The sequence below is a fragment of the Stylophora pistillata genome, chromosome 6 (assembly GCF_964205215.1).
Source record: "Stylophora pistillata chromosome 6, jaStyPist1.2, whole genome shotgun sequence".
Lineage (NCBI taxonomy): Eukaryota > Metazoa > Cnidaria > Anthozoa > Scleractinia > Pocilloporidae > Stylophora > Stylophora pistillata.
Window position 1 is genome coordinate 27,543,407 of NC_142524.1, and position 22,628 is coordinate 27,566,034.

The following is a 22,628-nucleotide window of genomic DNA, read 5'->3' on the forward strand; positions in this document are numbered from 1 at the left end:
TTAAGGATTCTACCGATTTATTTTATTTTTCTTTTCATCGACTTACCGGTAGTGTTAGAAATGCTATTTTTTCGTACTGTTTTGTCTTTCATTGCGCGTGGTGTTTATTATTTGGAATTTCGAAACGGACAAGTTCAAGAATTGGCATCGTAGTTTCAAGGCAAATTGAGGTTTGGAGTCCACTGTTGTTCGTATTAAAGTTGTTTACATGTTTTTAACGCGCGTTCGAGATGTAATGGAGGAATGAAATATATCGACTGAGTAAAGCAAGCGCACGATGCTCAAGGTAAGATTATAAACTAGGTTATCTTGACCCTATCTTGGGGGTGTTGGTGGTAATAGGTCGATTAGCTTAAATTCAATATCGCCCACCCCAGATCGAGAGTGAACTCTGGTTTATTCGTCAACAGGAACCAAGAGCAGTTAATTATCAATCACTTCTCGGGTACTCGTTGGTGCTATTGATAATTTTTGACTGATATCGATTGTTAAATCAATGCTTATTTCCTTTGGGCGCTTTGAATGTGGAGGATCGATCGACCAATACACTGATTCTTTTTCGACCACACTACATATCCATATTTGTGTTGGTCCAGATTTAGAGGCTATGACAAGTTGCCCGTATGTGAAAAAAAATTCCATCGGTGTAGATATTTAATAGGGGAAGAAGAACGTTGAAAGGGGAGAGAGGATTCATTACTGGTCAGATTTGTACTACTTATCTTTTACACGGAATAAGGAAAGACAGGATAATGAACTTGGCACATATTTAACAGTTCCAGTGTTTAAATCTAATTTATTACTGTTATGCATTGTACACTAACTGTATTTAACATAACATTGGCTGCATCACTTAGCTTTGCCGTTCCTGTACAAAATGAGTCACTTAGTGTACAAGAACACCCATACACAAGTCATGTACTTATCACATTAAAAGTTACCTACTGCTAATGGTATGTTTAATTATACATATGCAACATTATAATGATGTAATCTACATGTAGTTAAATATTACATTTATTATGGTCTTAAACTGCTGTAGTGAAGTGACAGCATTTCAATGTTTGTTTAATATTCTACTAAGCTACAGTTAGGCATAACAATTTAAAATCAGATATATTACAGCTTCATTTACCTACTGTTCATTTTGAATGTTATGTTCAATTCATTTAATTCAAGATCCAATACATGATTAAATAAATGTTGACATACATTTACTTCATGCAGTGTGGGTCAGTGAGATCAGTGGTTATGTACAAATCTAAAATGTTTAAAAATTACTGAGCCACCCCCATGACTACTTTATTCTTCATGTGTAGGCAATGGCGTAATATGTACAGTCATGTGGGACCTGGAAAGACAAGTAGTTGGAGGTTGGAAGACATTTGAAAGGTTTTGTAAACACAACTGGCATTCTCTTGGTAGATCATAAATTGGTAGCTCCTCCCCATAGTTCCACACCTTTAGCACTGCTACCTGCATGAGTCTTGGAACTTGTCCATCAGGTGTACTGGTAACTCCCTCAATTACTGTTGGGCTGAATGACCTTTGTCCCTCCAGTGCAGATGTTCCCTTGGCAGAAGCTTTCCAGTGAAGTTTAAGTTTGCGACCATCAGCCATTAGTGACTGAATCATATCCGGTAAGTCATTGTTTACTTTCTTTTCTATCCAAGCTTTAGGGTAAACGTGCTTTGCTGTAAGTGGCCCATGTGTGTTGTTTTCTCTAATCTTGTTTAAGTTCTTTCTTGCCTCTTGCAAAAGGTCTGTGGTGAGCATTTGGGCATATTCTTTCATTCTTTCTTCATGAACTTAACGTGCGGCTTCTGTGGTCCTGGTGTTGGTTTTTCCACTGTGCAGAATGTTCTCAACAAATGTGATTGAAGCCTGTTTTGATAACTCTGACATGTTATCATTATGATACAGTTGCGAAAGGTTGAACTGTCTTTCTGCAAGAACATTGTTAACTGGAAGACTGAAAATGTGCTTGGCGTAGAACGCAAACAGGTTTGGAGTGGCTTCTTTACTTATGAGTGAGCTCTGTTGGGATAAAGCCATTTCTTTGATCTCACATAGCAATTGGGGTTCCTTTAATTTCCAAAGAGTGGCCCATTTAATTAATCCAGCTCTGTCCTTAGAGACCAATGTGAGAATGTTCTGTCCATGAACATGAAAGGGAATGTTCACTGACTTTTCTTTTTGATTTTCAGATCTGACTGGAATTTCAAGAAGCTTTAAAACCGAATGCCAGAAATGACTTTGGTATCTCTAATCAGCTCCCATTCCAAACAACTTAGGAAAAGTTAACCACTCTGCTCCATGATCTTTGATTACTTTAAGTGCTTCTTGTAACATTGGCCTCTGCACTTGTTTGTGAAAATGGTCAATAGCTGCTGGGTCTTTCAATGACATCTTTACCTGTTGTGATGTTACAGGAAAATGTTCTGATGGAGACTTCAACATTTCACTTAAAGTTTCATGGTGCTTCAAAACAGTTGCTGGCCAGAACCGTGCAAGGTAACCACTGGAAAAACCAAGTTCTGCATCACGTGTTCAGAGATGGAATGATGAACTTGTCAAGGAATTCAAACAAAAACTTGATTTCAACTTGAATCATAGGACTTGAGCTCATCTTAATGACATTTCGCGAAATAGTGTGGTGGCTATCTGATTTTGGCAATCTTTGAAGAAGACGCTCAGTAAGTTGTAGACAAGCTTTTCCATGCTTAAGATACCACTGGAGAGTCTCATGATAATATGTTCACCTTGTGTCAATGAATGTCATAGGAAGGGGTGGCTCTTTACTAAGAATACCTAGAGAAACATACATAACTTTGTATTGGCTTGGATGCTCATGATGGAGCCAAGATATTTTATATAGCAATTGTAAAACATGGGGGTTACTCGTGTCACCCTTTGCTCCAAACCCAGTCTGGCACATTCTTCTCAGCATGATGTTTAGTACATGTGGGTAGCATCCTACAAAGAACATTTCCTTTCCAAAAATTTTGGTGTTGTTTGCTAAGAGACCATTTACGTTTCCCTTTTGGGTAGAGGCATTGTCCCCAACCAACCCCGAAACATTGGTGATGTTGTATTCATTTTTCACAACATGATAATCCACATCAGACTGGTGTTTTCCAGACCCATTTGCTGTAAGGCTGTTTGCTAGGACATAAGCTCAGGGCTTGCTCTCTCTAGGTCACCAGGTGTGAACACCTACTATGTGTCTCACTTCTCCTCCCTTGTGGGAGTCATTGCTCAAGAGATGAAAATCATACTTGGAGTTTGAGAAGCACTTGCGTAAAATTAGTTTGTCTGCTTCACCTAAGAGAACATTCCAGTCAGAAAGTGTACTTGGGGAGACAACAAAATTTGTGGGGGGGGGGGGGGGCTACAATCAAACAAAATATTGAAAATCAGATGTAATGCTACAGGTGTCTTTTGATAAGATAACAAAGATGCATGTTGCATGTATCTGACACAAGCCATAAACATCAAAGTTCTTTGGTTGTATCCATTGTTACCATGTGCAAATGTCTCCACAAGGGAATATCCCTTTATGACAAACTCATTGTCCCCCTGCAATTTCTTTTTCAGTTTTGAGGAAGCAGATCTTGTCCCCCTTAACTTGTTGCTGACTTGTTTTTCTTTTTTTTCAGTAGACGTAAGTTTGTTTTGACACTTTTTGAGTTGAATTTGGAGCCTCAACACGTCCTTTTTCAATTGGATGTTCCTTCCTTTTACAAATACTGTAATTATGAAAAAGTGACATTTGAAATTAGTCAAATGTAACTCACGGATTTCACATGATAGAGTATGGAAACAAAGAATACAAAGTAAAAATGTCCGACTAGAAATCCTATCAATGAGGTATGTTTAGAAGCTCTCGATACTGTATGACACTTAAAGATACGCGTCGTTATGATCTGCCGACCGAAAAATTAACTTGCCTCCACATTTTATTACTGACCATGCGGCCATATCGACTACTCTATCTTAACATACGAGAGGTTTTTTCTTCGACTTCTGTTTGGTGGGAGTGTTTCGGTTTATGATTAAAACCATTTAAAGGGGTGTCAACCACGGTCGCGCAAGTTGCAACCGGCGAAAATTCAGAATGTGAATGAAAATCAGTCACCGTGATTGGTGGCTCAGACAATCTGCAGTAGTATTCGCAGACATTTGCAAGTGTTTGCATTTCCATTCCCTCCTTAAAAACACTTACCTAGACTGCGTCTTAGGGCTTTGACTGTTCCTTTTAGATTGGCGTTTTAGGATCTCAAACCCTTACACTCTCTCTCGAGTCGATCGAGTTTTTCTTTACTTAAAAAGCTGCACACTTGCACTGCAATGCTACTTTTTTGTATTTCTTCGGAATAATTCACATATTTTCTCGGCTTCTTTTTGACTGGTGGCTGATTTTTGGAAAACTGGCTGCCGTGAGCTCTTTTACGTGTCATCAGGTCTCACCGTCGGCCGGCGATTAATTAACAAAAATCTGTAACTTTGATGTAAACAACTCACGGCACGAGCCCGCGTTCCTTTTCTCACGCAGAGCTGCAAAGTATTGTAATCTGCGCATGTCTGAGATTTTCATGGGTTACGGTTTCCATGGCTGGGGTACCTTTCCGTGAGGCCTAAATTTGTAAAAACCGCCCATTCAAGTTCTAATTTAAAGCATCAGTTGCTTTTATGCATGATTTTGCGTAAAATACCTTTAGTAAACAAAAAAACACTACTCCCCTGGTGGCCTACCTGTGGTAGCAGCCGAAGGTGGTCAGCGGATATGCTGAAAAATTCAAAATGGCGGAGCCGAGTGGTGCAAAACATTGATCAACAGGGACAGTGCTCTATACTACATCCGCAAAGATTTAGATATTGAAAGACTATGGTTTATACCACGTACATTCGTGTATGTCAGAGAAACTTTATATATTTAATAAGCATATTAGCAAAGTTTGTTTTGTTCGAATACAATCACGTGGTTATCGTAATAGAAAGACAATACAGAGAATCAGATTTTTATGATTTGGGTAGAGAGAGACTCAGTCTTACAATATTGATGAGTCAGTATGATATAATTATGTATATAATATCTATGCAAAGTGAAATCTATTCATTAAATCTTTATCTAAGGTGTTAATCAATCTCTTACACTAAAAAATTGATAGCAGCTTTTGAGTAACTTTTGGATTTTGGAGAAACTTTTGAGCAACTTTTAGAGTTTTGGAGCAACTTTTGAGCAACTTCTCGAGAAAATTGGAGCAACTTTTTGAGAAAATTGGAGCAACTTGTGGACAGCCCTAACGACTGATGCCCCCTCTGTTACCCCTGGAAACCACGTAATCCCCACTAAGATCCTGGACCCTACTCCCCCCCTCTCCCCCCACACCGGCGATAGATAATGACTGATCCCTTAAAGATAAATCAAACATATTTTCAAAATCATGAAAGAAAATTAACAAAAACAAAAACAAGTAAAAAATAGTTGGCTAAGTGTGTCTGTCAAAACTGGCACTTTCAAGCAGAAAGGGACCATATAAGTTTGCATGATCCCCACAAAAGGATCTGTAGTACTCAAACGGTCCCACAACATTGGCAGTTGTAGTTTCCATAGTTTCTGAACTCCATTAATGCGATATGAAAACCAAACCTTTTCAGAGAACCGCAGCCTTCGTACCCAGGCTCCTGACCGAGGGAAGAGAGGGAAGAGAGGGGAGAGCGGGTGATTTGGTTTTAAGAAACAATGAGGGCCGGTTATTTAAACGAGGTCTCACCCAAACCGCGGTTTTACGCAAGCATGGGCCTCAGGATTTCTATATAAGAAGGTAGATTGAATTGAATAAATGACCATCCACCGATAGCTTTTGGTCCTCTTGACACTACGGATCACGAAATAAATGTTAAGATGAAAGATTCAGCCAAGCTGAAGATAGTTTAGAAAGCGGGTTTGTTAATCAAAAGGCTAAACTTTGTTTAAATAACCGACGCTTAATTTTACGCTTCTAGTGACATCACATAAATTTACAAGTGGGAAGAGCTCTTTGCCCGTTGATGTTGCAATGATTCAACCTCTGAGACCTGGTTCTAAACTGTGGAGGCGAATGAAAAGCGTGTAACTAAATTCCGGCTTTACTTAGAGATCGCTTGTTAAAGCCGTTTTTTTTCCTCGGCTTGACTGGAAAAAAAGAGATGGCTGCATCAGGATTTACCAGACAAGTCTATCTACGTCTTGAATGCCATAATATATTGTATGGTGTTGATTTTTCAGTAAAATCAACTAACAGGAAAGTCCTTTGCTATCACTTCGGCACTTGGAACGGTGTTTGTTGCTTCCACATCGTCCTTTTCTCTTGAAACTTGTGGACTGACTTGAGACTTTCTCCAGTTGATGAAAATCAATGCAAAAGGAATGATAAACGCTAACATAAGAACTCCGCCGGTCATGTAAAACGAATTAGTATAATCCCCGTTTTTGTCTGCCATCAAACCTGTGGAAAACAACACAGACAAAAGAAAATCTAGCAAAAAGCTTCCAGATATCGCATTTCAAAACAAAGCCTGAACATGGATCAGCCCCTTCCATAAACTAAACATGTCATAGCCCTTGTCAATTATGACCTAGTTCATGGAAGAATGAGAACTAAGAGAAGCACGAGGGTGTGCGAGAATTAAAACAATTATCAGTGTTGAGGCAACTGGCGACTGACCTGAGTGCAATATTTGACAGTTATATAAATGTTTAATAGAAAAACATGCTAAATTATAAACTTAGCCATCAAGCTTAAAAACAGTTTGAAACGTTCAAATATGACATGCCAGGTGTCAGTGGCTCACTAACTGCTAATCCCATCACTTTTTTACTTCCATTGTATGAAGAATTGAAGACTTCAATCTAACAAAGGGCTTCCAAAGGGGTTGTACTGCTGTTAAAAGGGATTATCGTGCCTCTTAACCTCACTTTAAGAGAAAGAGTAGTATCTGATCATTGTCTGTTTTCTCTGAGATCGAAATCAAATCAACGGATGAAAAATAAGTGTAGATAAAGGAGTTGCTTGTTCAGATATTATGGGTGTTCGCAACTTGAAAAGAGTAATATTTCAGTGCTATGTAAGGATTTACTTACCAGCAATGGGTCCACCAGTAGCCACTGAAAATGAAGTAAGCAGGCTTTCGATACAAAATGAAGCTGTAGCTCTCTCTTTATCCACACAGCTAAGCAAGATGTAACATTGTGTTGTTACAAAAATTCCATCGCTAATTCCATAAGCACAGCTGAAGATAACTAAGGCCCAATATTTAGTTGCCAAAGGTAATAAGAGAACAGCCACACCGGCGATAAATAGGGATAACTGATTAACGAATACTGAATTGATTTTTGCATTGTTGCACAGTTTTCCTGTCAGAATCCGTGCAAGCGACGAGGAAAGGCCGATGAAGGCGAACAGTCGAGAGGCACTCTGCGCCGTTACCCCAACATCTTCACAGTACTTGACCTGATTAATTTTGATACAGATGGTTATCATGGTGTAATAAAATCTTCATAAGGCATACTGATAGAAAACTAAATGACATGGGTGTCGTTTTGACACAAACTATCAACCTAAACATCTGCATTTTGAAGGGGATTATTCAACCTATCAGTTGTTGTTTAATTTCGTGGATATTCTGTCCAAATCCACAAGTTTTACTTGCCCGTTTCAAGTGTTCAGTTTTTACACGAGAAAGAAAGAATCGGGGTGCTTGCTTTCTTTCTGTGTCCTTCTCTCTTACCGCGCCCAGACTAGATTATAGAACGCCAGGAACAGACAAATTTTTAGCACCCAAGTGGCACCAAGATCCCCGGCCAAAATGATGGGGTGATTTGGGAACAAAAATCCTAGGAAAATTGAAATTGCTTTCTCCAAAGGCCTGTGAAGGTGTAAGGTCTCTTACTTGTTTTTTTTTTAATCCCCTTAAGCGTACTTTGATGCTGAGTTCTGTCCTATCATTTTTCGTGATTTAAATCGCAAGTGATTTACTACTCTCACGTTCATTGCTGGTCCAGCGTTTTGTACACGGCCACCGTTAATCGTTACGAGACTTAAACCATTCTCAAGACCTCACATATGCTACAATTTATCTTGAATAGGGATCTCCGCAAATATCAAAGCATAAAACAAAATTTAATCCTTTATTCAGTGACGAGAGTATTAGCGATGTTATGAACCGCTACATACTAACCAGACTGATGTAAGGGATATACATTCCAAAACATCCCATTGTCAAAGAAATGACGCTAAAAGTGTAAACAGGAAACGTCCACACGCTGCAGTAAAAAGAGATTCTGCCTTTAATTCCTACTTGTTGCTCCGTATCCAATGCTTCTGATTTCCCCTCTGCCGCCATTGTTGTTTCTACTACGTTTGGATTGATATTCAAACCCAAAATACAAATGAGAGCGAAGGTTGCCGCCATTATTCTAAAGGTGTTTCTCCATTCAAACGCGTCCAAAAGAACCTGAAGCAACGGGCCATTGCAAAGGACGCCCACGGAGGACCCCAGCGCCGTTATACCGACAGCTAATGAGAGTTTTTCGTTGAAATACTTTCCAACTGCTAGGAAGTTAGAAATAAAAATGAAACACGCTCCCAAACCGTGCACGAAGCCGTAGGTAAAGTACATCAGAGTGAGACTATTGGCGAGAGAAGTCGCTGCCAAACCTGCCACGCATAGCATACCTCCCAAAAAACACGTGATGCGACATCCAAACTGATCACACAGGTATCCAGCCAGCAAACCTGGAAACCAAACCATGGCCAAGCCAATGGAACCAACCCAGGCTGTAAAAGAGACGAATATAGAATTATTAATGTTTAGTTAGAATGATAGCAATTCATAATTAGCAACACGTTTTTCAGAAAGTAAATAAAGAACATCTACAGCGCGAATTTATAACAATTCTATCGCATGACCGGAGGCTAGGAGATCCCATAAGATAGCACGGCGAATGCGAGACTCATTGCACGTGTGCTTGAAGCGCGAGAATCATCTGTGATCTACGAAAACTCGAGAAACTCTAAAAAAGATTGCCATATTTCCCAACGTAGTTGAGAAAACTATAGGGCCCCAACAGGAAAAACATAACACCAACGTAGTTGGTGGTTACCGAAGCGAAAGCTAGCGTTCCAACGCAGTTGGAGGTGCCCAGCTTAAACCGCCAACTTTATAGAAATGGCGGCTAGTGACAAAGTAGGTACGAGCACGAGCTCGGCTAGCACAGAGGCGCCAAATCTCACTGAAATGTTCAACTCAGCGCTGAGGGAGATGAAAGAACTTAAACAAACAGTCGCTACTCTAGTTGAACCTGCTTACGATTATGACGAACAGGGCGATAAACAAGAGGAGAGCGACGAGGGAACCGCTACAGGCGAGAAAGAACCCGCAGCAGCTGGTGAAACAAGCAAAAGCCCAGCGGCAAAAGCCTCAGGCAGCAAACTGTTCGCCGAAATAGTCCAAGAACTCGACATCAAAGAAAAAACGGGAAGCGATGTCGATGAGGGGCTTGTAAAGCTCATGGGCGGACTCCTCCAGGATAAGCTACAAGAGGACAAAGTCCAATCCAGAATTGAGAAATGTCCACAGCCCAGGATTGTCGAGGGATTTAGAACGCCGAGAGTGAACCCACTTATCTGGAACCAAATCCCAGCGAAAGTGCGCACAAGCGACTCGAAATCGCAAAAGTCAAGCAGAACGCACTTGTTGCCTTCGTTGTCGCTATGATCAACGCAACCAATCTACTGATCGAACAAGAAGATGAAGCCACAGAGAAGGACAAAGAAGTTGTGTCAACGTTGACAGATGCCATAACATTGGCCATGCAATGCTTCCATGATATGAATTCGTTGAGGCACCAGGCGATGAAGAACTGACCTACATCGCGACTACTCGGCCCTCTGTAATTCTAACACAGTCCCTTCTACGTCAGAGTACTTGTTTGAGGATTTATCCAAACTAACAAAGGATATCTCTGACGCAAGCAAACTGGCAAGGAAAGTCAGGCCACACTTTTAAGCGCGAGGGAACAACAGGAAATACAGCTCGATTTCCCAGCGCAGCCAGGGGCATCAAGGCCATCGGCGATTCCAGCCATATCAGCGGCCAAGGACTGATTTTTTGTCCAAAGGCCGTCCTCCAAGATCAAAATTCAAGAAAGAGGGGAAACGAAACATAACTAATGCCGATCTTGCCCACAACATAGGCATGTACGACACAAACAATCGCTGATAATGGTAATGATAATGTGCTACACGCTTTATTCCACAATCAGCCGAGCTATCGAGCGGGCCAAATTGTCAGCGCCTTGTCTGAATGGCGTACCATAACTTCAGACCCAACAATATTAGAATATGTCAAGGGAGTGAAAATAGAATTCAATTCAGGCTTATTGCCAGAACAAGACAATGTGCGGTAAAGCGTGTTTAATCGCATACAACATGCTATTGTGGCTAACGAAATTGAAATCCATATCAGTAAAGGAGTTATTAAACACTCCAGTCATGAACCAGGAGAATTTATCTCCCCTATATTTCTCTCTCCTAGGCCTGATGGCACTTACCGGATGATCCTTAATTTGCAGGATTTCAATGAATTTGTTCACTACCATCATTTTAAAATGGATACCTGAGAAACTGCAATAAAAATGATGAAGCCTGGCTGCTTCATGGCATCGATCGGCCTGAAAGATGGGTATTATACAGTACCCATTTATCGTGCCCACCAAAAATATCTAAAATTTATATTCAATGGTATACTTTACCAGTATACGTGCATAGCAAATGGACTCAGCTGTGCACCACGGGTTTTCAATAAACTGCTTAAGGTTACCGTACACCTTCAGGGATGTCTCGCGTGCAAGCGATGTAGCGCGTCCGGTTTAAACTGTAGATATCTAAACCCCTATATCAAATTAAAGCTTATAGGACTGGCTATCAGACAATACCAAAAAGTTTGAAAGAATATGGATTGTCGAATTTTTCACGACTTCTAAATGCGAGCGCCTACTGTACGACGGGATATTGTATGCCCTAGCCCCAGCATGGTTATACAAACAGATGCCTCAATAAAGGGGTGGGGGGGGGGGCAGCTCTTGGCAATCAAGAGATAGGTGGAAGGTGGACAGATATTGAGGCCACCAACCACATTAATATTCTGGAATTGCAGGCTGCATTCTTTGCTCTTAAGGCTTTTTGCAATAATACTAGAAACACTCATGTACAGTTATGACAACACAACGGCTGTTACATACATCACCAACATGGGTGGTAGCAAGTCACCCCAACTGAATAATTTAGCTAAAGAAATTTGGAATTGGTGTATAAATAAGAATACTTGGGTGTCGGTAGTACACATAGCTGGGAAACTTAATACAAGTGCTGACAATAAGTCTCGTAACTTTTCAGACAAGCATGAGTGGTCACTTAGCAAAGAGTGCTTTCAAGATAATTTCAGTGTTTCCTGAGCTCGACATTGACCTGTTTGCCAGTAGGCTTTATACCCAATTAGATGTTTATTGCACATGGAAACCAGACCCAGAATGCACTTATGTTGATGCATTTTCCATAGATTGGAGTAATTTTAACTTTTTGCATTTCCACCTTTCAGTCTGATACAAAGGTGTGTACAAAAAATAATACAGGACAAGGCAAAGGGAATATTACTGGTCCCTGTGTGGCCAACACAGACTTGGTTCCCCCTTGTTCTTCAACTACTATACAGCCAACCACGGATTTTCAAACCATCACCAAACCTACTACATCATGCCCCCCTTCAGGGTGCCACACCCTCTACACAAGGGTCTGCACCTGATGGTCTGTCCTTTATCAGGAACACCTTTGCACAGCAAGACCTTCCTCCAGACATAACCAACATCATTATGGCTTCCTGGAGTAAAGGAACTCAAAACCAGTACAAAACCTATGTGGAAAAGTAGCTGGCATTTTGTTGTCAAAGGAAAATCAATCACAGTTCTCCAAAGATAAGTGAAGCTCTTCAATTTCTGATGTACTTATACAATCAAGGACTAAGTTATTCCACAATAAACACTGCAAGATCCGCATTGTCATTAATCCTAAATAGTGAAGGCATCAAACCCTTTGGCTCCCATCCACTGGGAGCCAAAAGGGAATATACGAGACACGTAAACCACAACCCAGCTACAAAACCATTTGGGATGTGGCTACAGTACTTAGATACCTCAAGACCCTACAGCCATTGGAACAGCTTTCTTTAAAGGACTTAACACTGAAGCTACTAATGCTACTCTTGTAAGCTACGGGACAACGAGGAAAGTCCATCTATCTGTTGAGCCTGGATGGCATGCACATGTCATCACACTCATGTAAATTTGAACTCTTAGAACACATTAAGACCAGAAAACCCAATAAGAGAGAAAACAGCATTGATATAAGCAGTTATCAGCGAGATAATACCCACTGTCCCCTGCTCACATTGAAAGAGTACCTTAAGAAAACAGCGCCTCTGAGAGGCACTGAGAGAAAACTGTTTGTCAGCTTCATACAGCCACATAAATGGGGTATCCAGAGGCACAATATCTAGATGGGCTAAGACCGGACTTAAAATAGCAGGGATTGACACAAGCCAATTTACAGCCCACAGCACTAGAGCAGCTACTTCATCCAAAGCAAAAGAGAGAGGTGTCCCTCTGGATGTTATACTAGCTACTGCTGGATGGGGATCAGCGGCTACTTTTCTAAAGTTTTATCACAAACCAATCGTCCAACAACCTACTTTAGCTGACACAGTACTTACATTATAGCTAAAATTACTTTTTATAACCAGTTTTACCCTATGGCATAGGGTTGTACGTTACTCAAGTTAAAAACAAATGAAGCCTTGAGACTTCAGTATTTTAACATAAGCGTTCATGTTGCTGTTGACTAGAAGACAATCTTTTGCACTGCTTATCCCAGAGCCATAATTGTATTCACTATTACATGATATACACGGATAGAATAACTAGATCGAGTTATAAGGTTGGATAAAATTTGTTAATAATGTGTGGCTCATGGGATCTCCTAGCCTCCGGTCATGTGATAGAACTGGAAAACGAGACTTACCTGTAAGTTGAAGTTTGATTGAGATTCTATCACATGGCCACGGAGGCAGGAGATAACATGCCCACCCATGCCCACCCATTACTGCTTACGTCTACGGTTAGCACACTAACCTTGTTTCTATCATGACATGATTCTGACACACCCACACTCTTTAAATTATGAGTCGCGCATGCGCTGTGCTATCTCATGTTATCTCCTAACTCCTTGGTCATGTGATAGAATCTGAATCAAACTTCAACTTACAGGTAAGTCTCGTTTAATTTTCCAAGTTTATAACAGCAAAAAAATTGGCCCTCTTTTTTAAGACTGAGGGCAGGAAATTTGAGTATCAGAATATTTAATATGTTATGACTCAAAAAGTGAACATTCGAACGCCGAAAAACATAAAATCAATGAACTGTACTCTGGAATGATCAAAAATTATACAGTACTTCAATCATTTTAAAGAAAGGATAGAGAAAACTCCAACTCTGGTTCTCACTCTTTCGAGTGAACTCGAAAGTACTAGTCATTAGTGGTATGAGTCGGCCAACTGCTCCTGACCAACTGACCTTGAAATTCATTTCTGCTAAAAACTGACCTTGAAAGATTAAACATGTTGTTAGAGCACCAACCCAGTCTCATATATGAACAACAACATAATTAATAAGAAAGATGGTAAGATTTGAGCTCCGTAAAGGAATATAGAGAGATAGTCCCAATTTTCCACTTTACATTACAACAACATAGATGTATCTTTACTTCGTTATCAAAACCAGTGTTCAAATTAATTCTAATTAGCATTATCGTGTATTACAACATAAACATTTGTTGTCCTTACTGCTTATGTCGGAACCGAGCAATGAAATACAGAGACAGATTTATCACCAGCATACCTGTCCTCTCTCTCGAGGCATTAAAGTGCCTCATCAACTCCGGGAACAAAACTCCAAAGCTGAAAGCAAAGCCAAGGTTAATTCCATTACACACAGTCGCTGAGATACACACTACCCACGACCACGAACTATCTTGGAACCTTTTACCACTAAAGAACCACTTCAGCTTGTTAACCATATTAGTTGATTGACCGAGGTTGCCTTAAAAGAACTCACTCAGATCTTGATGTTTTCTTTAGTCAGGTGAAAGAATGGTGTGAACTACAAGCTGCAACTCTGTATGTAAATAATAGCCGAATCACGTTTTCAAACTCTCGTTCCATCCTGCCTTGAGGGCAAAGTTGTTGAACCAAATCGAATCACGTTTCTCAGAGTGTATTGGTCATTTACGAGTAGCTTTTTTTTTTCCAATATTTAACCGAGGAACCTTCTCGATCTTCTTTTTGTTAAACATGAGAAAGGTAAGTGCCTGTGTCAGGAGTCTAAAAGGAACAAAATACCGTCAATTTAAGTGAGGAGCTTTCTCAATCTTCTTTTTGTTTACCATGAGAAAGGTAAGTGCCTGTGTCAAGAGTGTAAAATGAACAAGATACCGTCAATTTAAGAGAATTAAGCCCAGTCATAGTCTTCAGAAATTCTCAGTCGCCTTAATTTTACTGCCTCTGCGAGTAGTTCATCTCTCTTACGCCAATTCAAAGAACCATTTGTTGGAGAAATCAAGAACTTGCAGACTTAAGGCCGGTAAGTTTTTAAAGCTGAGAGCAAAGCTAGGTTGATTCTGCTTAAAAACTTACGACCCACGCCCTTGATCTATCTTGGAACTATTTGCCAGCAAAGTACTACTTCAGTTTTTTACTCCAGCTTCTGTAGGAATGCTCGAGTCTGAAAATGCAAGCCGTTCTTTTTCTCTTTTGGTCGCCAAATTTACATTGATTTCCGAGGCGTTCCTCTAGTGGAGACGCACGACTGGAGATGAGATTGGCGAGCCTTCCCTACAAGGTATACGTCTGTCCTTGATATCGTGCTCTTGTCTTCTGCTAAAATATCTTGGGGGTGATACAAAGGCCGCAATTTTGCCTGAGTACATGAGTTATCAACATAATTCAAAACGGCTTCTGTCGCCGTAGGCCGTAGGCTAGAATGATCAAAATGCACCCATGTAGACCTTACCAATGAAAAGGAAGTGTCTGTGAGAATGCTCAATCAAAAAAAGGGCTGCAAAGTCTTTAAATCGACGATGATAACAGTCGCAACAATCGATATGGAAATTATTTGTCGGACCGTACGCTGAAATGTTTTCTTTTTTTTTTGCTCTATTCTTGATCAAAATACACCTTTGTAAACCTCGCAAAGGAAAAGCAAATGTACAGAAGAAAACTCAACTGGCATGGAAAGAAACGGGTAGCAAAGTCTACAAAACCAACGATGACAACAGTCCCAACGATAGACATGGAAACATTCTGTCGCGCCACGTGAGAGATTTTAATCATCGTCTTCAAGTTGATTTTCGTGCATCTATTCGGCTGTCATATGGCTTTATGTTGCACATATTTGGCTACTGGTTTGCCATGTTTTAAGGTTTTAAATATTTGATTTGATTTGACCTTTTCAAGCGATTTTATTCTTTCTTCAAGATGATTTCGCATATCTGTTTTGGCTATATTTTACACATATTTTGCAGCTAATTAACAATTATTCGCCGTAGGCGAGGTGAATATCGTCAATATTCACCGATAATATCGACAATATTCACCGAACCTGAGGCGAATAATTGTGTTAGTATAATTTCAAAGCTGAACAACAGAGGAATTTCTAAAATCACAACATTTTAGTAAAATTTATTAACATTTTAGTTTAACATTTTATATAAACCGCGCGGAGCGGTTTATATAGCGTCATATAAGGAACCGCTCGACCCATCAGATTGCTGGAAACTCTTTGCTCAGCTCCGAAATTATACTAATTTATCATGTTCTGAGGTTTTACAGATTTTATTTGATTTGAGCTTTCTTTTAGTTACCCAATCAACGGCCCTGTTTGCTATTTGGCTCCTAGGGCTTGAATCCTTGATTTCTCACTCCACTTGAGGCTTCGACAGCACGCTAGTTATTACGACCTCGACAGGTTTCCATGGTTACTCATAAGATTAAATTCGCATGGTTTTCTCAGAGAAGATATTCAAGTCCGAAGTTATGAAGCCCAACGAGAAGCCAGGAGAAGGCCGGAGAAAATTGAAAGGGAGTTGAAACGGGCGAAGATTGATCTAGGAACTAGAACCGCTGAGCCAAAAACAAAAGCAGGGAATCCTCAAAGTGCACAGGAAGACATCACGAGCTTGACCAGCAACCCAAGGAAGAGAGGATACATTTTTTCAGTATAGGGTACATTCAGTTTTCATTTGTCTTAAGACTTTCACGTCAATATTGAGCGGTAAAATACACACTTGTAGGTTTCCCTAGGACAGGCAATGGTTTCAAAACCAGTCAACGTAGGTGATACTCACCGGAATTTTTATTACGATATGTAATTAGTTGTGTGGCATGATTACCTGGGTAAATTATGACTCCCTGAAAAGGACTGTTGTTGGACATATAGACTGAAAGCCACATGATGATGAATTCCACTGCATTTTGTGGTAAAATATGATATGATCTGGTCATATAATCTGCACGGAGGGGAAAATGTTAAGGAGTCAACAGGGTCATAAATGCGTACAACAAGGGAACTGGTGTATGATCATGTTGGCGGGGTGCCGTACAGGACAATATTGTGTGCCCAAAAAATAGAATGCAAAAGTTAAATATATATGGCATGGATCAAATAAATATTCGAATAGAATATATGTGCAACATATATATGGTATGGACCAAGTTAATATATATCGGCCATAGGACAAAAGTAAGAAAAATGTATACGGCTATTGTGCCCGTTATCGCTTTGGCCAGCGGCGTTATCTTGGAAAGCGGGAAAACTTAGTATCTGGTCGAGGATCGAGCAGAGAAGGAATAAATCTTCCGCTGACCAAATTGACAATGGGCACAGTAGCCGTATATATTTTTCTTACTTTTGTCCTATGTCATCTATTTATTTATTCAGTACCATATATCGACTTGGTCCATGCCATATATCTGTTGCACATATATTCTATTCATATATTTATTTGATCCATGCCATACATATTTAACTTTTGCATTTTATTTTTCGGGCACAATATTTTCCTGTACGCGTACGGCACCCCATAGTTAGCAGCTGTGAACAGCTATGCTTTGAATCAACATGTAGAGAGATGCAAAGATGCTACCCCTGTGTCATATAGAGCACGGTTATGGCATACATATGTCAAAACATCAGTCACTTTCACAAATAACAATCCTACTTAGGACCTTCCTTTTTGAGATATTACATGTAAGACTGAATGATCAGCTGTTTCTCCAAGTTTCAAGTGCTGACATTCCAACGAGTAGTCTGATACCGAAATATACCTCAGCCAGAACCAGGTCATTTTTCGAAGGACAATTGTCGAGGTCGTTAGAAACACTGAGGTCATTTCTTTTTTAATGTCAATCAGATGATATAGATTTCGTTTCGGAATAAAGAAAATTTCGGGGTAAAAATAAGTTTTGAGAACCTGTTCTGGTGGCAGAGCTAGGTTATCTAAAAGGTCATGTCGGCGAGCGAAGATTCCTTGGAGAGCGGTGGCGAGGAAACATTGAAGCGGTTTAAAAACGATTTAATTCAAGGTTCAAATGAATGGAAGATCTTAACAAGTGAGTTTTAGCTTCGCATCAAAGTGCAGGCTTTAAAGATTAGTCCACACAATGAAGATATCGTCGAGAACTTTTCTTTGGCCTCAATGAAGAAGGATCGAATAACTCAGACGTCGAGTCTACGTAGTCTTAACGGGCGACGACCTCATTCATTCAATTTTAGTTGACGTCATCAAAGGCCTAGATATCCCGATAATAAAATCAGAACATCAACATTTAACTGCGCATGCTTTCTATCTTACTTCCGAAATAAATTTGGATTTTCCCGCTTTTGTCGGGCGACGCTTTCCAGCTGTTACTTGTGATAATGAAAATTGTATAAATGCGAGTGGATTGCGTGACTTCTGATAGTCGTGATGCATAAAAGGCCCGACATTCTTTAAGAGGTTTCTAAAGTTAAAGAGCTTTTGTTCGAACTCATCATTTTGTTCAATAGTTCTTACAGACAAAGAAGGCCTCATGGTTCCCTGAATTTTATTTTGGTAGCTTTTGAGTCAGGCAACAGGGAAGTCTTTGGCTGTCACATTAGTGCTCGGATCAGTGGTTGTTGATTCCACGTCACTCATTTCTTTTGATACTACTAGACTGACTTGAGACTTTTCACGGTTGATAAAAATCAGTGCAAAAGTAATAACAAATGCTAACATCAGAACTCCACCGGTCATGTAAAACGAATTGGTATAATTCCCACTTTGGTCTGCCATCAAACCTGTGGAAAACAACACAGACAGAAGAAATCTTAACTGCAGGGTCCAGATAACGCATTCTAAGACAAAGCTCGAAAAGGGAAGCCCCCCCCCCCCCCATAACAATGTGACATGACTTGTCAATCATGTAAGGGTTTTAATTTCCTTACCAGCAATAGGTCCACCAGTAGCCACCGAAAATGAATAAAGCAAGTTGAGGATACAAAATGAAGCTGTAGCTCTCTCTTTATCCACACAGCTAAGCAAGATGTAACATTGCGTGGTTATGAAAATTCCATCGCTTATTCCATAAGCACAACTGAATACAACTAAGGCCCAGTATTTGGTTGCCAAAGGTAAGAGGAGCACGGATACACCACCGATAAACAGCGATGACTGATAAACAAATATTGGGTTTAACTTTGGATTGTTGCACAGTTTTCCTGAGAGAATCCGAGCAAGTGATGAGGTGAGGCCGATGAAGATGAACAGTCGAGAGGCGCTCTGCGCCGTGAAACCAAGATCTTCACAGTACTTGACCTGGTTAAGATTAATACAGATGCCTCATTATAAAATTCCTAAAGGAGAACACGGAAAAATAATAAAGGCAACACAGGAGTTGGTCATATCATCACCGTCCATATCTAAATTTGGAAGATATTTGAAGCTCCTGCGAGGTGCTATTGTTTGATGTTCAATTTTGAGGATACAGCTGTCATGATAATGAGGTAACTGTTTCATACATAAAAATCCCTAGTAATTTCTAAATGTCTCTTCTCAAAGGTTGCGAAGATGACCTCGTGTAACTTCTCGCACCATTATACACAGCCCTAACCAACCACTTGCTTGTTTTCAATCTAAACCACAACAACTCACATGGTTTCTAAATAAATCTACTGAAAGAGCCGTTACATAGCTGAGACGAAACGACTATTCTACACGTCTGCTATTTGATTTTTGGAGTCTTCCTGGTTCAAGTTGGCGTGTTTTGTTGCAATTATCTATATTTGAAGCATCACAACCAACCTAAATCTTTGCAATTGATTAACTGGTCTCACGTTTCTGGCCAGCTTTGGGCACAGTCACGGTCGATCGTTACGAGACCTATGACTCAAACCATTCTCAAGTTCTGAAATACAGTACAGTTTTTCTTTAATAGGAACCTCCGTCCAGACAATAAATATAAATGAATATTTTATCTTTTTTTCAGTGGCAAGAGTATTAAAAGGAAAAAATATCAAGATTATCGGTGTTACCTCTACTCTAAATAGTTGTATACTAACCAGATTGATGTAAGGAATATACATTCCAAAAGATCCCACCATCAAAGAAATGACGACAAAACTGTAAACAGGAAACATCCACACGCTGCAGTAAAAAGAGATTCTGCCCTTAATTCCTACTTGTTGCTCCATGTCCAATGTTCCTGATTTTACCTCCGTCACCATCGTTGTTTCTATTACGTTTGGATTGAAATTCAAACTCAAAATGCAAACGAGAACGAACGTTGCCGTCATAATTTTAAAGGTGTTTCTCCATCCAAACGCGTCCAAAAGAGTCTGAAGCAACGGGCCTATGTAAAGGACACCTACACTTGACCCCAGTGCTGTTATACCAACAGCTAAAGGGAGTTTTTTATTGAAATATTTTCCAACAACCAAGAAGTTAGAGTTATAAATGAAGCAGGCCCCCAAGCCGTACACCAAACCGTAGGTAAAGTACATCACAGTGAGGCTGTTGGCAAAGGAAGTTGCTAACAGACCTGTCACGCACAGCAGTCCTCCTAATAAACATGTGATGCGACAGCCAAAGTGATCGCACAAGTATCCAGCCGGCAAACTTGCAAACCAAACCATAGCCAGGCCTATAGAACCAACCCAGGCTGAGAAAGAGACGATTTCAAATTAGCTCCTTTCATTTTAGGGACCAGGAAAAAACATTTGATTACAGATATCTCAATTAATCAGACGAAATTCAACCACCATAAGGTTACCGTGCACCTTCAGGGGTGTCTCGCGTGCAAGCGATGTAGCGCGCCCGGGTTAAACGGTAGATATCTAAATCGCTAAATCAAATTAAAGCTTATAGGACGTTACAGGTCAAAGCGAATTTTGTTTTCGCTTATTTAATGTGTTCCTCCGTTTCCGCGGCCAAAGCGCTAATAAAACGTGTCTGCGATTTGCCATATTCAATTTCAGTGAAAAGTTACAGAACATTTTTGAAATAGGATCAAAAAAATGTGGAGTGATCGTGCAAAAATCGCTCTTGAAAAAAATATGTAGAAATAAAAATTTCGGAGACACGTTTTTTTGTCTATATATGAAACTAGCTACTGTCAAAATTTGAGAGCAATCGACTTGTAGCTCTTAAGAGGTGATTCTGGCGCTCACATTTTACAAGTCGTGAAAAATTCAGCAATTAATTTTTTTATTTCAAAATTTTTGGTATAGTCTGATAGCCAGTCTTATAAGCTTTAATTTGATATCGAGATTTAGATATCTACAGTTTAAACTGGACGCGCTACATCGCTTGCACGCGAGAATGTCCCCTGAAGGTGCACGGTAACCTTAAGATCTAAATATTTCAAACGGTCGAATTCGTGTAAGCATTCTAGCGCCTATTTGCATCTTATAAATTTAAATGATTAACAATTAAATATCTACACATCATGCCTCCTGCAACTCACCTGGATTGTAAGCCATTAAAGCAAGAAATTTCATAGGGTGATTGTAATTTCAGAATAAAAGTAATTTACAAGTTAACATCCTCAACTACATGGACGGGAAGTGACTTGATAATTCAGTTGACGAAGTATCACACTATTAGCAGTCCGTGATAATTGTTCAAACCTCACTGAAGATGGAACTCATTCGATTACGCTCTTAGTGAAGGGTAGTGTCATGTGACGTAACGTGAAATCTAACACCATAAAAGTGAAGTGTTCACAGAGTTTTCCAAAAGTAGTGTCGCAGTTTACTCGCATAACTTCTCTATTTCCAACGCAGGTTTCATTCTTAGATAACGAAAATAAAAGTTCCTAAGCAGATTCATTTCAATCCGCAGTTTACACCACTGCCATTTGTTTCTCTTGAGTTGAGCAATCAGCACATAGTTACAGGCTTGTTGTTTATCTGAAAACTCCCTCTTTGGTACACTCAGTGTAGTGGGAATAAGGGAAAGGTCGATTATTAAAGCATAGTGTAACTTAACGCTGCCGTCTTCGACAAACAGTAGTCGTCGCAATTTCATCACGAAATTTGTAGATTGTATTTTTGTTGATTTTTTTCCTGATGCTTTTTGCAAAAATCAACACTTTAATGAATCATTTGGCTACATTGAAGATTGTTTCTCAGTTTAGACAAGTTTTACATATAGCAGTTAAAAGGTGCTTTTCTGTTATTCATGTTTGTTGTTAATGATATTATTTTTATTTTTGACGGCAGGCCTATATGGCCAGAGTCACTGGTCAGAACCGAAAAGCAAAATAAATCTTTAACTCATAACTTTCTTATTATTAAAACAGATTTCTGACCAGCGTACCTGTTCTCCCTCTTGTGGCATTGAAGTGCTTCATCAACTCCGGGAACAAAACTCCAAAGCTGAGAGTAAAGCCCAGATTAATTCCATTACAGACAGCCGCCGAAAAACATACGATCCACGACCACAAGCTATCTTGGAACCTTTCACCACAAAAGAACCGCCTGAGCTTTTTGAAAGCGTTTCTGCTATCTTCTCCGTTATCCATTCAAGCTGGTGATTTACCAAGTCGCTCTAACAGAACACACGCATGTCGATTTCATTTCGACAGGGTGAAAAAGTCGTGTGCCGGCACTACATTCTTGTGATTCTCAGACGTAAATAAAGCCTCATTACGTAGTTCACGCCATCATCACGCAAGCCGAGGGTAATACATAGTTGATAGACCAAATCCAATCTTTGACCACGTTTTCTACAAGCTCATTCACGTTATTTTCACGGAGAGCTTTTACTAGGTCTATGGATCTTAATGTTCGAGTACATGTTTGTAAAACGTTATTGAGGAGTTTTCTCATTTATCTTTATGTTTACCATAAGTAGGTGCCATGGCTAGAAAGAAAAATACTGTAAATGCCAGACGATAGGGCTAAATCGCAACAATTACATTCTTCCGAAATTGCTAGAAAATGCCTACGTTAACCCTGC

General features: G+C 39.9%; 2 protein-coding genes and 2 pseudogenes across 2 annotated transcripts; 1 reads left to right on the forward strand and 3 right to left on the reverse strand.

The window, feature by feature from the left end:
* Positions 1 to 2,552: 2,552 nt before the first annotated feature.
* LOC148729225 (uncharacterized) lies at positions 2,553 to 3,873 on the reverse strand (annotated as a pseudogene).
* A 1,042-nt stretch (positions 3,874 to 4,915) lies between these two features.
* LOC111333078 (monocarboxylate transporter 10) lies at positions 4,916 to 14,280 on the reverse strand. Its single transcript, XM_022938597.2, has 4 exons — positions 13,994 to 14,280; positions 8,224 to 8,822; positions 7,127 to 7,496; positions 4,916 to 6,491 (listed from the first exon to the last, which is right to left on the reverse strand). Exons 1-4 carry the CDS (start codon positions 14,169 to 14,171, stop codon positions 6,277 to 6,279), a joined length of 1,362 nt encoding a protein of 453 aa, XP_022794332.2. The 5' UTR covers positions 14,172 to 14,280; the 3' UTR covers positions 4,916 to 6,276.
* Positions 9,168 to 10,266, forward strand: LOC148729226 (uncharacterized; annotated as a pseudogene).
* Positions 14,281 to 17,706: 3,426 nt separating the features above from the next.
* Positions 17,707 to 22,191, reverse strand: LOC111333105 (monocarboxylate transporter 8). Its single transcript, XM_022938624.2, has 4 exons — positions 21,987 to 22,191; positions 19,730 to 20,328; positions 18,617 to 18,986; positions 17,707 to 18,469 (listed from the first exon to the last, which is right to left on the reverse strand). The coding sequence occupies exons 1-4, from the start codon at positions 22,189 to 22,191 to the stop codon at positions 18,255 to 18,257; spliced, it is 1,389 nt and encodes a 462-aa protein (XP_022794359.2). The 3' UTR covers positions 17,707 to 18,254.
* Positions 22,192 to 22,628: the final 437 nt, after the last annotated feature.